The sequence below is a fragment of the Zosterops lateralis genome (genome assembly GCF_965231275.1).
Source record: "Zosterops lateralis genome assembly, chromosome: 8".
NCBI classification, from domain to species: domain Eukaryota; kingdom Metazoa; phylum Chordata; class Aves; order Passeriformes; family Zosteropidae; genus Zosterops; species Zosterops lateralis.
Window position 1 is genome coordinate 32,295,445 of NC_139768.1, and position 16,166 is coordinate 32,311,610.

The window sequence follows — 16,166 nt, forward strand, 5'->3', positions numbered from 1 at the left end:
GCCGTTGGCGGCGGGCGGTGCCGGCGGCGGCGGAGGGCGGTACCGGCCGGCGCGGGCGGCCATGGAGGGCGGCGGGCGGCGGGTGGTGGCGGTGGGCGCGGGGCTGGCGGGGCTGGGGGCGGCCCAGCGGCTCCGCGGACACGGCTCCCTCCGCCTGCTGGAGGCGGCGGGCCGCGCCGGCGGCCGCGTCTGCACCCGCCCCTTCGGTACGGGCGGCCAGGCCGGGGCGGGCTCCGGGAACCGGGGGTGGGCGGCACCGGGGGGCGGGCCCGGGGGGCGGCTGTGCCGGGATGCGGGAGCTGCACCTGAGCCCCCGGCCCGTGGGGCCGGTCCCCGGCGGGCCGGACACGTGGCGGGGGCGGCCGGTCCCGTGGGCACGCGGGGATGGAACGGAAGCCGGTCCCGGCTGGCACCGGGGCCCGCCGGCTCCGGCCTTTCCGGGGCTCCCGCACGGGCACGGGGCACCGCCCGGGCTGACCCGCTCTCCTTCCCTCCCTGCCGGCAGCATCGGGGCTGGCGGAAATGGGGGCACACTGGATCCACGGCCCCTCGCCGGGAAATCCCGTGTTCTGCCTGGCCTCCCGCTACGGCCTGCTGGGCCCGGAGGCCGCCCGGGAGGAGAACCAGCAGGTGGAAGCGGGCGGCCACCCCCCGATGCCGTCCGTCACCTACGGCAGCTCGGGGAAGGTGCTGAATCCCAAGGCGGTGCGCGAAGCCCGCGACCTCTTCTCCGCCCTCCTGGCCTCCACCCGCGCCTTCCAGGGCTCCAAGGAGCCGCCGTGGCCCAGCGTGGGCCAGTACGTGCGGGCAGAGATCGCCCGGACGGTGCCCTCCATGGCGGGCGGCCACGAGGATGCCCGGCGGCTGCAGCTGGCCGTGCTCGCCGCCTGCCTCAAGCTGGAGTGCTGCATCAGCGGGACCCACAGCATGGACCTGGTGGGCCTGGAGCCCTTCGGGGAGTACGTGTCGCTGCCCGGCCTGGACTGCACTTTCCCAGGGTAAGCGCGGGGCTCCGCGGCGGGACGCGGAGGAGCGTTCCAGGGGCCGCCCCGTCCCCAGCGGTGACTCCTCCCACAGCGGCTACAGCAGCTTGGCCGAGCGCCTGCTCGCGGATCTGCCCGAGGGCACCGTGCTGTTCAACAAGCCAGTGAGGACCATCCAGTGGCAAGGGTCCTTCCGTGAGGACGGGGACGATGCCAGGGTTTTCCCCGTGCGGGTGGAGTGCGAGGACGGAGACGCCTTCCTTGCCGACCACGTCATCATCACTGTCCCTCTGGGTGAGGACACCGACACCTGCCCCTGCCCTGCCCGCCCCCTCCCGCCAGCCGGCACGGCCGGAGATGGGCGAGGGGAGGGGAGGGATGGCCCGAACCCCTTCCCAGCCTCCCCTTTCCCACTGGGAAGAGGCTGGAAAGGGGTTTGGGGAGGTCAGAGCATCCCAGGCACCGTTTAGGAGCCCAGCTGAGAGCTGCCCCGTTGCCTGCCCCAACTCGTGGCTGCAGGTTTCCTCAAGGAACGGCACCAGGAACTCTTCCAGCCTCCCCTTCCCGAGCGGAAAGCACAGGCCATTCGCAACCTGGGCTTTGGCACCAACAACAAGATCTTCCTGGAGTTCGAGCAGCCCTTCTGGGAGCCCGAGCAGCAGCTCCTGGAGGTGGTGTGGGAGGACGAGTCGCCCCTGGAGGAGCCCAGCACCGACCTGGAGACTAGCTGGTTCAGGAAGCTCATCGGATTCGTGGTGCTCCAGCCGCCAGAGCAGTAGGTGCCTGGGGATTTTGGGCGTCCTCGGGGCCGCTGGTGGGCACGGGGAGGGGCAGCAGCTTTCATCCCCACGTTCCCGCCCCAGGCACGGGCACGTCCTGTGCGGCTTCATCGCGGGGAAGGAGTCGGAGTACATGGAGACGCTGAGCGACGCCGAGGTGCTCAGCGCCATGACCCGCGTCCTGCGCACCATGACAGGTGCCCGCCCCGCCCTCCCGCCGCCCCGGGGCATTTCCCAGTCCTGCCGCTAACCCCCGTCCGCCCGCAGGCAATCCCGAGCTGCCCGCGCCCAAGAGCGTGCTCCGCTCCCGCTGGCGCAGCGCTCCCTACACCTGCGGCTCCTACAGCTACGTGGCCGTCGGCAGCTCGGGGGACGACATCGATGTGCTGGCACAGCCCCTGCCCGAGGACCCCCGGGACCCCCGGGTGAGGACACAGCCCCGGGGGTGCCGCGGGGACAGACAGACAGACGGGGGTGGGGACAGGAGCGCAGGGAGGCGGCACTGCTAACCCTTTGCGGAGGTCAGGTCACCTGCCGAGCTCCACGGGGGTGGGGGCATTTCCATAAAAGCGGTGGACAGGCGGCTCCTCCCAACCGCTTCCCTCACGGCGCGGGTGGGTGGCTAGGGAAGGGAAAGTGCCCGTTCCTGGGTTTTTAATGCGGCCGTGCCCCCGCGGAGTGCCGGAGCGCGGGCGGTGAGGCTGTTCCAGCACAGCCCCGCGGCCCCTGCGCTCACCCCCCGCCTCTCGGCAGCCCCTGCAGCTCCTCTTCGCCGGCGAGGCCACGCACCGCACCTTCTACTCCACCACCCACGGCGCGCTGCTGTCGGGGTGGCGAGAGGCCGAGCGGCTCAACCAGCTCTTCCAGGCGCCCGTCCCCGCGCCTCAGTCCTGAGGCAGCAAAATAAACCGCGGTGCTTTGCCCTTCGGTCTCCTTTATTTGAGAAACCTCCGCGCCGGCGGCTTCTTTCCTCTCCGTGGCGGGATGGATGCGGCAGGGGTGGCCTCATCCAGCGGGGGCTGCGGTGTCGATTTAATACCAGTTGGTGCTGGAGATGATGTAGCGAGGATCGTCCAGCGGGTCCTGCGTCGGGCCTGGCCGCGGGGGGGGTGCCGGGGTGGGCTGAGGGGCGGATGGGCGAGGGGGTTGAGGCTCAGAAACGGCGGCACGGGGAGTGCCGGGGCCAGCGGGGGGCACGTCGTGCCCCCCGCTGGCCCCGGCACTCCCCGTGCCGCCGGGAGGTGCTGCCGAGCCCCCCGGAGGTCCCGGTGGCTGCGGCGGCACCAGTTCCGCCATTGCTGTTACTGAGGCGGCTTCCGGTCGCGCAGGAAGTGACGCAGGGGCCGCGCCGCAGCCATGCGGGTGTGGGCAGCGCTGCGAGCGGCGGGGACGGGCCCGGGGCCGGGCGGGTTCCGGGAGCGCTTCGACTTCGGCGGCCGCGATGTGGCCTCGTGGTTCCCGCGCCACATGGCGAAAGGTGAGCGGCGGCAGCAGCGCGGCGGATCGAGTTTCCCCCCTCCTCGAGCGCCCGCTGCGCGCTCACCCCGCTCTGTGCTGTCTGTTGCAGGCCTGCGGCAGATGCGCCTGGCGCTGCGCCGCGCCGACTGCCTCGTGGAGGTGCACGACGCTCGAATATCCTCCACAGCGGCCGGAGAACCCTTTCACTTGTCCCTCCAGACCACCCTTGCCCCTCTCCACCTCCTCTCCACCCCCCTTTGTGTACGCGCTCTCAGTCACTGTCCTTAGCGCAGCCACATTCCGCTGTCGGGCCGTAACCCCGCGCTGCAGGAGGCGCTGGGCATCCGCCCTCACGTCCTGGTGATGAACAAGATGGATCTGGCTGATCCCCGCCGGCAGCCGGTGAGCGCCGGGGCAGGGCCGGGCGGGGGGCAGCGGTGGTGTCACCGGCAGGTGACAGCAGTGCCTCTTCCCGTCCCCTCCAGGCAGTTCTGGAGCAGCTGAGGCAGCAGGGATGCTCGCACGTAGTCTTCACCGACTGCCAGCGTGATGTCAATGTCAAGAAGGTAGTGGGGCAGCAGCCCAGCCCTGCTCCCTGGTGAGCTCCCAGCCCCATGGAGAGCCCTCGGTGCTCCAGCTGGCTGCTCCCTTTCCACCTGTCCCAAATCCTCCTCTCAGCCCCCACTGGGCACATCTTGCTGGTGCAGTGTCACTAAGTGAGCGGCTGCTGCCAGGCAGGGCAGAGTGACAGCCCTGTCCCTGCTCTCTGCAGATTGTCCCCATGGTGGCCAGCCTGGTGGCCGAGGGCCCACGCTACCACAGGGCTGAGGTGAGACACACACAGGGGGTCACAGAAGGGTTGGAAGGGACCCACAAAGACGATCCAGTTCCAGCCCCTGTTCCTGCCCAGACACCCCAACAATCCCACCCTGTGCACCCCTGGAGTGGTGTCCAAACCCTCCTGGAGCTCTGGCAGCCTCAGGGCCGTGCCCATTCCCTGGGGAGCCTGGGCAGTGCCAGCACCCCCTGGGGGAAGAACCTTTCCCTGATCTCCAGTTTGACCCTGCCCTGGCACAGCTCCAGCTGTTCCCTGGGTCCTGTTCCTGTTCAGAGAGCAGAGTTTGGAGCTGCCCTCAGGAGGAGCTGCAGCCCCTGGGGAGGTCTGACCTCAGAGTGCTCTACTCCAGCTGAACAAACCAAGCAATCTCAGCCAGCCCTTGTGTAGCCCTCCAGACCTTTCCACATCCTTGTGTCCATCCTTTGGACACTCTGTGGCAGCTTTACACCTCTTTTATATTGTGGTGCCCCAGAACTGCCCCCAGTGTAGAGCAGAGGGAGGGTCATCCCCCCTGTCCAGCCAAGGAACGAGGCTGCTCCCACACGTGCCAGAAGTACTGGCAGACACTGGGATATGTCCCTGTGGCAGCTGCCTGTTGCTGCAGGAGCAGGTGGCTGGTGACCAGCTGCTCCTTGCTGTGTCTCCCTGGCCTCCAGAGCTCCGAGCACAACATCCTGGTGATCGGCGTGCCCAACGTGGGCAAGTCCTCGCTCATCAACTCCCTGCGGAGGCTGCACCTCAAGAAGGGTATTTCTGCACGGTGCCAGGGCTCGGGGAGGATGTGGGCACAGTGTCACCTGTGTTGTGACTGTCTGTCCCCCCAGGCAAAGCCACTGCAGTGGGGGGCGAGCCAGGAGTCACCAAGGCAGTGCTGTCCAGGATCCAGGTACAGTCCCTGCGCCCAGGAGGCCTCCAGGCTCACTGAGCTGGTCATGGAGGGTTGCTCAGGTCCCCTTTGCAGTGAGACCTTAAGCTCAGTGCCTCCCTCATTAGTCTTCTGGTGCTAATTAGCCCTGCCTCCCTCGTGCCAGGTGTGTGAGAAGCCCCTGATGTACCTGGTGGACACCCCTGGGGTGCTGCCCCCCAGGCTGGGGGATGTGGAGATGGGCATGAAGCTGGCGCTGTGTGGTGAGGTGGTGGCCAGGGGCAGTCCCCAAACGTGGCCTCTGGGGTGCTCACAACCCCTGGGTGTGAGGGGGTGGAAGGAGGGTTGGCCAGGGCCCAGCAGGGTTAGGGAAGCTGGGGCTTCTCTTCCAGGAGCCATCCGTGACCACCTGGTGGGGGAGGACGTCATGGCCGACTACCTCCTGTACACCCTGAACAAGCAGCAGCAGTTTGGGTGAGCCGGCAGGGAAGCAGGGAGGGGTCCCAAGAGGGTGCTGGAGGTGCCACCCCCAGGGAATTTTGTTGGGAGGCAGCACCAGCAGGGTGTGAGCCGTGTCCCCCGGCAGGTACGTGCAGCGCTACCGGCTGGGCCAGCCCTGCGACCACATTGAGGCCCTGCTCAAACACGTGGCCCTCACCCAGGGCCGCACACAGAGGGTGAAGGTGCTGACAGGCACAGGTGGGTCATCTGGGGTGCAGGGCCTGAGGTTTTTGGGGATCCCAGGGCAGCTCCAGGTTGCACTGACACTCCTGTATCCACTGCCATCTGCAGGGAACGTCAACATGACGATGCTCAACTACCCAGCTGCCGCCTACGAGTTCCTGCGGGACTTCCGAGCAGGACGCCTGGGCAGGGTGACACTGGACTGAGACCTGTCACTGGACAGGCACAGCCTGCAGCCGTGTGGACTGGGGACACCCTGGTGTCCCATGGGGCTGGGGACACCTCAGCAGGGAGCTCTGGTGTGTGATTGAAGCGGCTCTCCCAGGGCTGTCCCCAGTTTTGGGCAAGAGGCCGGAGGGACAGGGTACCCTTTGGGGTCGCTGTTGTGAGGCTCCCGTGGAGAGCTGTGCCCGCCCCAGAGAGCCTGGGGCAGGGCTGGTGCCTCCGGCTGGCACCTGGAAACCGCCAGGGAGCAGTTTCCTCGCTGTGCTTTTGGCCTGCTCTGGAGCCTCCATCCCGGAATAAAGCCTGCGTGGGCAGGGGCCGGGCGCTGGCCACCCCAGGGTCCCGCCCCTCGCCCCGCATCCAGCCACACGTGCTTTCGCCCAGTTTTATTGCCGCCTCCTCGGCCTCCGGACACGGCGAGGCCGCGGACAGGGGCGCGGTGCGGAGCGGTGCCCGAGCCGGCGGGGTTTGGCGCGGTGCGGAGGGGTGGTGGTGGTGGAGGGTCTTCCGCGGGGGTCCTGCCCCGCCGGCGGTGGGTGGCGTAGCCCCGGGAGCCGCTGCTCGGCCGTGGCGTGGGGCTCAGCCCCGGGGGGGCCGGCCGGTCCTCGCGGCGTCGCGGGTGCACCGGGCACAGTCAGGTCCCCCGAAATCCATCAGCGGCGGAGGAGGGCGGCCAGCGGGCAGAGCCAGGGCAGCGCCCGGCCCGGCGGGGTCCCGAACGGCGCGGCGGAGGTCCAGGCGCTGGCGGCCGCCGTCCAGTTGCCGTCGCGGTACTCGACGCCGTCTGCCGCTTGCAGCTCTCCGGACAGTCGGGCCCGGCGCAGGGCCGCCCCCGCCGCCACGCCGGCCGCCGCTCCCGCCGCCGCCGCCCCCGCCACGCGCAGCGCCGCCCCGGCAGAGCCGTACCGGGGCACGGCCGCCCTCGGCCGGCTGCGGGCCGCCCCCCGCGCCGCACCGCGGGCCGCCCCCCGGGCGCCGCCGCGCCCACCCTTGCCGGCCACCGTGTCGCAGAAGGCGGCGGCCAGCAGCACCAGCGCCCAGCACGCCGCCGCGCTCCGCCGCATCCCGCACCTGCCGCAGGGAGGGAGGGAGAGCCCCGCCGCTCAGCCGCGCCCGGCCGCGGGCCGGGGACCGCGCACCGACGTGTCCCGCTTGCGCCTGTGCCGGGGCCGCGCACGCCTGTGTCACGGCACACGCAGCTACCGCGCGTTGCATAAACGCGCTCCCCCCACCCCTCTGGATGATGCTCCCGCACACGCACGCTCCCGCACGCCCCTTGGATGATGCTCCCGCACACACTCGCACACGCGCGCTCCGCACAGCCGTGCGGATGATGCTCCCGCACAACCGTGGGGATGATGCTCCCGCACAGCCGTGGGGATGATGCTCCGCACACGCTCGCACCCACGCGTTTCTCTGGCTTCAGAAACACCCGGCCGCGGGGCACACTCACACCCCCACCCCTCCCTCCCCGCCCGAGGGGCTCACCAGACCCGGGGATGCCGCCGGCTCGTTCCGCTCCTCTCCACTCCTACTTGGCCGCGCTCCCGCCGCGCCCCCCGCACTCCCCCCCACTCCCCGCGCGGGGGGCGGCGAGGAAACCCCCCCTCCTTACCCTTTCCCCTTCTGTTCCCGCTCCCCGCGGCGCCTCTAGACCCGCACAGCCCCCGGCCCCGCCCGCGCCCCGCGGGGCAGCCCAGCCCAGCCCAGCCCAGCCCAGCCCAGCCCAGCCCGGCGGGCCCCCCGCTCGGGGCGGGGATCGGGCCCCGCGCCCCCTCCCACGGCCCGGGGGTCCCGGCCCCGCCCCGCCGCCGCGCCTCGGCCAATGGGGACGGCGCCTGGCGGGGCGGGACCGGCCGCACCAATGGGCGGCGGCGGGAGGGGCGGGGCTCGCTCCGCGCTCCGCCATGGCCGCCCCGCTGCGAGCGCTCCTGCGCCCCGCCGCCGTCACCGCCACCGCGCTGCCCCCAGCGCGCCTCCCGCCGCCGCTCCGCGCCCCCTGCGGCGCACGGGGCTGCAGCTCCGGTGAGCACCGGGGGGACACCGCGGGTGGGTGGGCTTGGCCGCGCTCAGCTCCGGTCACCGGGTCCCTGCACCGGTCGGAGCTCCGGGCGGGGATGTGCCCATCGAACTGCACGTGATCCCTGGGCTGCGCACCAGGCCACGGCACCGGGTCACTCGTGCCGTGTACGCTCCGTGTACGGTCCTGGCGCCGGGCACGGGGTCCCTGGGCCGTGCACCAGGACCACGGCACCGGGCATCGGCGCAAGATACGGTCCCAGCACCGGGTCTGTGCCCAGCGAGTTGCACGTGGTTCCGGAGCTGCGCTCCAGTGCCTGTCACCGGGCACCGGGAGCCTGCGCCATGAATGGGCAGGGGCACTGCATGCCCGGGCACTGGGGCCCAGCGCCGGGCACGGGGGCCGCTGGCCCATGCACCAGATCCCAGCCCTGGGTGCCGGGACCCCGCACACTGTCCCAGCACAGTGCTCACGGCATGTTCGCGGGCTGGATGGCGCTGGGAGCTCCTCCGAGCCAAGCTCCCGGTGACGTCCCGCCGGCTGCCTGCCGGTGACCGCTGGCACCAAGGTCGCCTTTAAATAGCACGGAGTGACGGTGGCCGGGCGTTGCCGAGCGTGGCGGGGGGTCCGCCCGGTGCCCGGCAGCCGGTGGGTTAATGGGCCAGTGCTGGTGTGGCGGGCAGGGGCCGCGTTCCAGTACCTGCTGGTGCAGAAGACGGGAGCACAGAAGAACGTGGGGCTGATCCAGCTGAACCGGCCGAAGGCGCTCAATGCGCTCTGCGAGGGGCTCATGGCAGAGCTGCGGCGGGCCCTGGAGGCCATGGAGAGCGACCCGCAGGTGGGAGCCATCGTCCTCACCGGCAGCCAGAAAGCCTTCGCAGGTAGGACGGGGGCCTCTGCTCACCCCAAAGCTTTGGAGGGGATCGGTCTCCCACTGCACTTCCCTTTGCAGCTGGCGCAGACATCAAGGAGATGCAGAATAAAACCTTCCAGGAGTGCTACCACGGCGGCTTCCTCTCCGGGTGGGACAAGGTCTCTGTTGTCCGCAAACCCATCATTGCAGCTGTCAATGGCTACGCCGTGAGTGTCCCCCACGTGTCCCTGCACCCCCTGTCCCCACCCCGGCACCCCCTGACCCATCTCTGCCTGTCCTGTCCCAGCTGGGAGGCGGATGTGAGCTGGCCATGATGTGTGACATCATCTACGCCGGGGAGAAGGCAGAGTTCGGGCAACCCGAAATCCTGCTGGGAACCATCCCAGGTGAGCAGCAGGAACCTGCCAGGGGCTGCCATCCCAGCTGAGGTGGGGACACCCAGGTATCCCTCTCTGAACCTTTCCCTTCCCAAAATGCCCCAGGTGCTGGCGGGACACAGAGGCTGACCAGGGCAGTGGGGAAGTCGCTGGCAATGGAGATGGTGCTCACCGGGGACCGGATTTCAGCAAAGGAGGCAAAGGAGGCTGGTAGGGGCATGGGACAGCCCTGGCACTGCAGGGGTCTGGCAGGGAGCCATCCCCCCACTTCCCACTGCCCGTCCTAGGTCTGGTCAGCAAGGTCTACCCCGTGGAGAAGCTGCTGGATGCAGCCATTGCCTGCGCTGAGAAGATTGCCAGCAACTCCAAGCTGGTGTCTGCCATGGCAAAGGAGTCAGTGAATGCTGGTAGGTGCTGGGGCCAACTGAGAACCCCTTGTGGGAGCTGGGAGGCCAGGCAGAGGAGTCTCCCCAACTTCTCCCTTGCTTTCAGCCTTCGAAACAACGCTGACGGAGGGGAACAGGACAGAGAAGCGCCTCTTTTATGCCACCTTTGCCACTGTGAGTAGGGGGATCAGCCCCATGGCATAAGGGATAACAGGGGTGCTACAGCCCCCCAAACCTGACCTCTCTGCTTGTCCCAGAGCGACCGCAAGGAGGGGATGACGGCATTCGTGGAGAAGCGCAAGGCCAACTTCACCGACAGCTGAGCCTGGGAGCTGCAGGTCCCTGGGGTGGTGCAGGACCCACGGGCTCCTGCAGCCCATCCACCCCCTGCCTTACCCCCCTGAGGGGACCGGGACCCGTCAGCGAGCAGTGCGTGCTTGGGGTGACAGCCAGCAGTGGGGACCACCTCTGCCTTTGCTATATTAAAGGGTTTTCTAGGTGCTGCTGGGAGATGGGGCATCCTTGCTGTGAGGTCCTGCCTACACTGGGAAATGTTGGTGGTCACTGAGCCCCCCCACGCTCCATCATACTGCTCTCTGATGCTGGGCTGGGCAAGAGCAGCCTCATGGAGCATAGGTCCATGTGTTCCCTGGGAAGGGGACAGCCTGTGGCACTTTCTGGGGCACAACCCCGATGTGCTAAGGTTGCCTGGCCTCTGCCTCACCTAGGCTGAACTGAGACTGGGATGATTGGCTGAGTCTCCTGTCCCAGGGCATCATCCTCACCTTGCCTGGTGCCTTGGGGTAATCCTGAGGGAGTTCCTGCAGGTTTGGGGGCCCTGCAATTAGCAGCAGCTTTCTGCCAGTAATGAGGAGCCCACCAGGACGTGGAGAGGGTTTATTAGTGAGGCAAAGGCTGGGTAGGAAAGGGGCAAATTTTCCCAGGAACCCCCAGGGGTGTCTCCCAGCCCTCATTTCACAGCCTGGACATTACTCCACTCAGCTGTGGTAGATGTGGTCACGGTCCTCCTCCGGGCCATTCTGCACCTTCAGGGACAGCATCCGGGGTGGCCTGTAGGTGTCAGCCTCCCTGGTATCAACCTGGGGGTGGTAGAGGTGGTCACGATCCTCCTCTGGGCCATTCTGCACCTTCAGGCTCAGCATCCAGGATGGCACACGGGCATCGGCCTCCCTGGCATCATCTTGGGGGTGGTGGAGGTGGTCACGATCCTCTTCTGGTCTTGCCCGGACTTGGGGTGGGCCCCTCTTGGCCCAGGCACTGCTGGAGAAAACCCTTATGCCTGGTTCGCCCTCCTCTGATGGCTCGATGGCTCCTACACCCAGGATGCTGGAAGGGGGGAACAAAATCAGCAAGGAAAGGTTGCCAAGTACCACCCTGTCCCAGGGGAATCCCACCCCAGTGGAGTGCAGGGACCCTGGTGAGATTCCCCACACCCCAGGAAGCACCAGTTAGGATCTCAGGGTGCAAAGGGGTTAACTAAACTATTTGTTCCACAAAAGGAATAGAGAAACCAGCTGGATGCTCAGAGAGTTTGTGTAATTCGGGGAGGAAGGGAGATGGAGCTGGGAGCCCCTTAATTTTGGGGGGCACAAAGCAACAAGGGGGATTTATTCCCCCCTCAGACCCCTTCTGTTTTGGGGTGTTGCTTTGTTGGTTTTTGCAAGCCAGATGTGAGCACCTCTTACATTTCTTCAGCCAAATCCTGCTCCTTGGCCAGGTCCTTCCACCGGGAGCTGCTCAGAGCCTGTGGGGAGACAAGGAGGTTCCAAGGGGGGCACAGGTCACCCCTGGGTCCCCTTATCAGAGGGGGCAGCAGGAGGGCAGGCTGAGGCAGGGCTCACCTGGGTGCTGCTGGGTGCCAGCAGGAGGAGAGCAATGCCCAGCAGGACGGTCATACTGCACGGCCCCATGGCCCTCGGGTGGAGAAGGGACACATGGCAGATGTGGTGGCACAAACCGTGTGGCTGGTGCTGGCCCTGTTCGCGTGCCCACAGCTCCTCCCTGACCCCAACAACCCACTGCCCACCCCTCACACCAGGGCTGGCAGGGACCTACCTGTCCATGGCTGCCTCCTCCCACACCTGCCTCGCACTTTGCCCGGCCCGTGCGTCCCTGCTGGCCCTGGGTGGATCCAGCTCCTGGTGCCGCCCATCCCATGTGTCCCTGCTGGCCCTGGGTGGATCCAGGTCCTGGTGCCGCCCATCCCATGTGTCCCTGCTGGCCCTGGGTGGATCCAGGTCCCGGTGCCGCCCATCCCACACATCCCTCCCAGCCCTGGGTGGATCGAGGTGCTGCTGCTCAGGAAGATGGCACCCCATGCACCCCTGGGCTCTCCAGGGCAGGCAGGTCTGTATCCTCCTGTCAGTGCACAATCTCTGGAAAAATGGGAAATTCAAGTTTTGGCTTGAAATAAGGATTGGCAGCCACTGGCTAGCTGGGAAATACTTTGTTGCCCATGGACTCTGTGAAAAGCTGGTGGCCCAGAAGAGGAGGAGTCAGGAGCCCTGAGGCTGTAACTGTAAATTCAAATTGTTTCCCAGTAGCAAGGGCAGGCACTCCCTGACCCTGGACTCTGGGAAAAAGCAATTCCTAGGTCAGAACTTGTGATCCTGAACACATCAGGAGGAGCAGAGTGTGCTGCTGCCTGACCTTTGGACCATCACATGCCAAAGCCTGCAGGCATCTCCAGTAGCATAGGGCCTGCTTCCCATTCCCAGGTATCCCAGGGTGAGAAAAAAATCTCACTGGGGGCTTTGGTGTTAGGAAGTGATTTTGGGTCCCTGCTGACAGATGTCCTTGGGCAGTTATGTGGCTGCAGGGTTTGCCTGCTGGAGACAGCACTCCAGAGCCCACAGAGCAGGGATTAGGGCTGGACAAGCTGGATGAGTTTTAAACAGAGCGAAGAAGCTTTTTTTAAACTCACTGGGAAATCTCCTACATCTCTGTAAACATCATTCCCTGCTCCCATTTGCAAGGATTTTTCAAAGCCCCTTTGATCTTCTATTTCTCACAGAGTGGGGGAAGGGAAAAAAATGCAATTATCGATCCTAAGCTTATTGGATAAACATTGTTCCAGAAACCTCTTTTTTTCCCTTATGCACAATTTTTGAGTGTCAGGATTTACCAGGAGCCCAAGACCAGCGTCTCTGTGTTTCCAGCTTCTTCCAGGAGGATGAGATTACCAAGGAAGGGAAAGACAACAGGGAAAACAACCTCCATCCCAACCTGATTTTAGCAGCATTTGTAGCAAAGGGAGGAAGGTTCATTCCACACGTCTGACTCCGCCTGGGCTTCAAAACAGTACTTAAATTCTCTATGAAGCAATTTTGTAAAAAATCCTTTTATTTTTTCACCTGGTTGGAAACCACTTTATTTTAACTCCTGGTGAAAATGCTTCTCCTGGCCCAGACAAACCTTTCAGAGCTGGTGCCAGGGTGCAAAGAAGACTTGGAGACTTCAGCAAGACGGAAAAAGTCAGAACTAAGGACCAATGGGGTTTCTTCCCCCATTTTATTTTCTCAGTGAGTCCAGCTTCCATACAGTCATGTTGTTGTCTTGTAACTTCTTGAATCTATTTTTTACCCCCAAGAGGCAAAAAATAAAACACCCAATCCTGTGCAGCCTCAGCTGCAGGATAGTTTCCTTAACACCTCACCACATGTTCTGGATTCCTCTTCCCAAAGTCTTGAGGATTCTTAACTCAGTCAGGTGGTGCCAGTTCTGTCTGACATCAGGAACCTGTGCCCAAATGCTGGCAGAGCTTGAATTGGTTTGGGTGGTTTATTCCATGGAGAGAGAACTGGAAATATCCCTGGTGGCAACGGCTCCATGCCTGCTCATCTTGCACAGATCTGCTGCACTGACCTTCAGACTTTCTTCCGTGGGCCTTTAAATCCTCGGGTGGCCCCTTGTCCAAAGCAAATTGTGGATGGGACCCTGGAAAGGGAGACAGGCTTTAATCCATGTAAACAGCCCAGTCCTCAGAGGCTCACTGGGCTGCTTAATGTTCTGTGGGGCATTTGAAGCTCCCAGAGTGGGCAAGAGCAAGGTTATGGGAAGAGCAGGACACAAATCACCAAGTAATTTAAAGAATGTGTGAAATACTGGTTGGATTTCCTGTGTACTCTGCATATTCCTGTCCTGGAGGCCTCTTTACAGCAAAGTGTGTAACCAGATGTAACACTGGGGCAGCTGCAATGGCTGATAATGAGGAGCATGAGAGCAGGAGCAGCATCCTGCAATACTTGGAAAGAGATCAGGTGGGCAGACAAGCACAGCTTCCACAGCATACCCACATTCTGCCCTTCTTTACACTTCCTTCTTTCAAAAATGCCTTTGTAAGCACACCTAGGATTCCTGCCTGTTTTATCTTCTGCACAGGAACACCCCAAAGGGTGATGCAAAGGGCTGCTAAGATGGAGTGGTCCCAGCCCTTTTTCCCCAGAGGCTGAAGCACAGACCTGGATTTGTAGAGCCGTTTCTCTGGCAGTGAGGGGCCAGGGCTGGCTGCAGGCTGAGAGACCTCCATGTTCTCCTCAGACCCTGTTTCCATAGGATTCCCCTGGAATTGCTCTGCCATCTCCATGCTCACATCCATGGGCACGCTGGAGCCCTGCTCCCTGGGAGAGCTCGTGTGCTTGGAGCCACTGCAGAGACAAAGTGTTACATCCTGGCTCAGGAGCTGCCACGTGAGCCCAGAGCCAAGGAAACCAAAGGTAGTTCATGAGGAAATGAGTCCATCTGGGATGGATTCCTTCGCAATATCCCATCTGACCCTGCCCTCTGGGAATGGGAAGCTATACCCCCTTTCCCTGCCACTCCACCCCTTGTAGAGAGTCTCTCCCCGTGTTTCCTGTAGCTCTCTCAGGCACTGGAAGGCCACAGTGAGGTCACCTCAGAGCTACTCTTCTCCAGGCTGAACAATCCCAATTCCCTCACGGTTTCCTTGCAGGGCAGAGGGAAGGTTCTGCAGTTACCTTTTCACCTTCTTGGGCCTGTCAAACCGAAAGTCAGCAGGATAAAGGTGCACAGTCACCAAGTGATCCTTCCTGTCCTTGCTGCTCTTGAACTTCTCTGTGCAGCCTTCCACCAGACACTGGTACTGAAAGGCAGTGAGGACAAAAGAAAAAAAGACATAACTGGGAAAAATACATGTGCACACCAACCACGAGGCAAGGGCTGGGCATGGCAACTCACCATGTTTTGCTTCTCAGCCATTATCTGGAAGAGGGAGTCATGCCACTCCAAGATGTGGATATCCAGGAGATTCCCAGAGGGAAAGGAGCGCTTGCAGAAGGAGCAGACATTCCTGTGCAGGGTGTTGTAGTGGTGCTCGTAGCTCTCCAGAGTGTTAAACACCTGGCTGCAGCCAGAGATGTGGCAGCTGAACTCGGACACCCTGCAGGGAATCAGGACACCCACGCTTTAAGCTCAACTAGAGCCTTAATTTCAGCTGCAAACATCCCCTCTAGAGGGCTTGATCAGAGAATCCCAGGATGGCTTGGGTTGGATTGGACCACAAAGCTCATCTGATTCCAACCTCCTGCCATGGGCAAGGACACCTTCCACTAGACCCACAGCTGCAGCCACAATACTTGTGGCATTTGTGGTGACTAAAACTTAAATGCCAAGTGCAATGGAATAAAGATCATGGTGGGGCTGGCAGCTGGAAACTCACCTGCCATTGGAAACTTACTAATCATTATGGCTTCAGTATGATCACCTATATCATCCTCCTGTTAAACAGTCCTTTGGTGAAGAACAAAGAAGCCACAAGGTAATAAATTAACTGCTGGACCTGAGCGTTGCAGCTGTGGATGACAACTCTGTGCCAAGGCTTTTTAAAGAGGCATCCACAGGTGAACCTCACACAACACTCAAAAGTACTTCTTAGATTTTAACACAAGAGCAAGACCAAGATTCTCCCCCAGGCTTAACCTTTCCAGATGGAGCTGTGCCAGCTGCAGCAGCCCAGAGCAGCTGTGGCTGCCCCTGCATCCCTGGAAGTGCCCAAGGCCAGGTCGGACAGGGCTTGGAGCCACCCAGCCTAGCAGAAGGTGTCCCTGCCCATGGCAGGGGAGAGGAATGAGATATCTTTAAGGACCCTTCCAACCCAAACCATTCCCTGATTCCATGACAGGCGGGCTCAGCTCGCCCGCAGCTCTGGCGACGAGGCCGCCTCACTTACTTGGGTCCCTCGGCCACCTCCTCGAGGCTGGTGAGGACGCCCTGCAGGTAGAGGTGCCTGTGCACGTCCCCATCCTAGACAGGAGCAGAGAGCGGCTGTGGGCGGGCGGGCAGGGCTGCAAAACACAGCGCAAACCCTTCTGCTCCGGGAGAAGCCGCGCTGGGAGCGGCCCCAACACGGCCCCACGAAGCTCGCCGGGCGCGGGGCCGCCTCACCTCGAAGAGCGGGTGTTGTGGGCCGAGGCGGAGGCGGCGGGGGGCGAAGGTGAAGGGCGGCGCGGGCTGAGGGGGATGCGGGGACGGGGGGTGCTGAGGGAGCGGGGGGAGCCCCTCACGGAGGAGGAGCTGAAGGCGAGGCGGCAGCGGCAGCATGGCGCGGCACAGGGACACTGCGCATGCGCGGGGCCCTCCACCCCACGCCGCCTAACGCACTGCGCGTGCGCGGGAGGTCGCGCCGCCGGGTGAGCGCA

The 16,166-nt window shown here is 64.0% G+C and overlaps 5 protein-coding genes across 6 annotated transcripts; 3 read left to right on the plus strand and 2 right to left on the minus strand.

Moving 5' to 3' along the window:
- Positions 1 to 61: 61 nt before the first annotated feature.
- On the plus strand, positions 62 to 2,920 carry PAOX (polyamine oxidase; the record flags this gene model as incomplete). The annotated part of the gene is made up of 7 exons (XM_083866818.1): positions 62 to 206; positions 506 to 998; positions 1,078 to 1,277; positions 1,503 to 1,758; positions 1,847 to 1,959; positions 2,030 to 2,187; positions 2,516 to 2,920. The coding sequence occupies 7 exons, from the start codon at positions 62 to 64 to the stop codon at positions 2,654 to 2,656; spliced, it is 1,506 nt and encodes a 501-aa protein (XP_083722944.1). The 3' UTR covers positions 2,657 to 2,920.
- Positions 2,921 to 3,118: 198 nt separating this feature from the next.
- Positions 3,119 to 6,201, plus strand: MTG1 (mitochondrial ribosome associated GTPase 1; the record flags this gene model as incomplete). The annotated part of the gene is made up of 11 exons (XM_083866855.1): positions 3,119 to 3,239; positions 3,330 to 3,394; positions 3,518 to 3,622; positions 3,706 to 3,786; positions 3,993 to 4,049; positions 4,715 to 4,805; positions 4,883 to 4,944; positions 5,090 to 5,186; positions 5,316 to 5,397; positions 5,510 to 5,622; positions 5,716 to 6,201. The coding sequence occupies 11 exons, from the start codon at positions 3,119 to 3,121 to the stop codon at positions 5,811 to 5,813; spliced, it is 972 nt and encodes a 323-aa protein (XP_083722981.1). The 3' UTR covers positions 5,814 to 6,201.
- Positions 6,202 to 6,485: 284 nt separating this feature from the next.
- Positions 6,486 to 6,896, minus strand: SPRN (shadow of prion protein; the record flags this gene model as incomplete). Its single annotated transcript, XM_083866929.1, has 1 exon — positions 6,486 to 6,896. One exon carries the CDS (start codon positions 6,894 to 6,896, stop codon positions 6,486 to 6,488), a length of 411 nt encoding a protein of 136 aa, XP_083723055.1.
- An 843-nt stretch (positions 6,897 to 7,739) lies between these two features.
- Positions 7,740 to 9,999, plus strand: ECHS1 (enoyl-CoA hydratase, short chain 1; the record flags this gene model as incomplete). Its single annotated transcript, XM_083866355.1, has 8 exons — positions 7,740 to 7,857; positions 8,536 to 8,733; positions 8,805 to 8,932; positions 9,013 to 9,112; positions 9,209 to 9,313; positions 9,391 to 9,510; positions 9,596 to 9,663; positions 9,747 to 9,999. The coding sequence occupies 8 exons, from the start codon at positions 7,740 to 7,742 to the stop codon at positions 9,810 to 9,812; spliced, it is 903 nt and encodes a 300-aa protein (XP_083722481.1). The 3' UTR covers positions 9,813 to 9,999.
- Positions 10,000 to 10,111: 112 nt separating this feature from the next.
- On the minus strand, positions 10,112 to 16,068 carry ZNF511 (zinc finger protein 511; the record flags this gene model as incomplete). 2 transcript variants are annotated; one of them, XM_083866356.1, is made up of 8 exons in its annotated part: positions 10,727 to 11,254; positions 11,352 to 11,424; positions 11,566 to 13,446; positions 13,971 to 14,156; positions 14,487 to 14,611; positions 14,707 to 14,908; positions 15,698 to 15,771; positions 15,913 to 16,068. In XM_083866356.1, 6 exons carry the CDS (start codon positions 16,066 to 16,068, stop codon positions 13,377 to 13,379), a joined length of 813 nt encoding a protein of 270 aa, XP_083722482.1. In that variant the 3' UTR covers positions 10,727 to 11,254; positions 11,352 to 11,424; positions 11,566 to 13,376. The 2 variants fall into 2 exon arrangements, with proteins under 2 accessions (XP_083722483.1, XP_083722482.1); XM_083866357.1 differs by lacking the exons at positions 13,971 to 14,156; positions 14,487 to 14,611; positions 14,707 to 14,908; positions 15,698 to 15,771; positions 15,913 to 16,068 and having other exon boundaries at positions 10,112 to 10,836; positions 11,196 to 11,254; positions 11,566 to 13,379.
- Between the last annotated feature and the right edge of the window lie 98 nt (positions 16,069 to 16,166).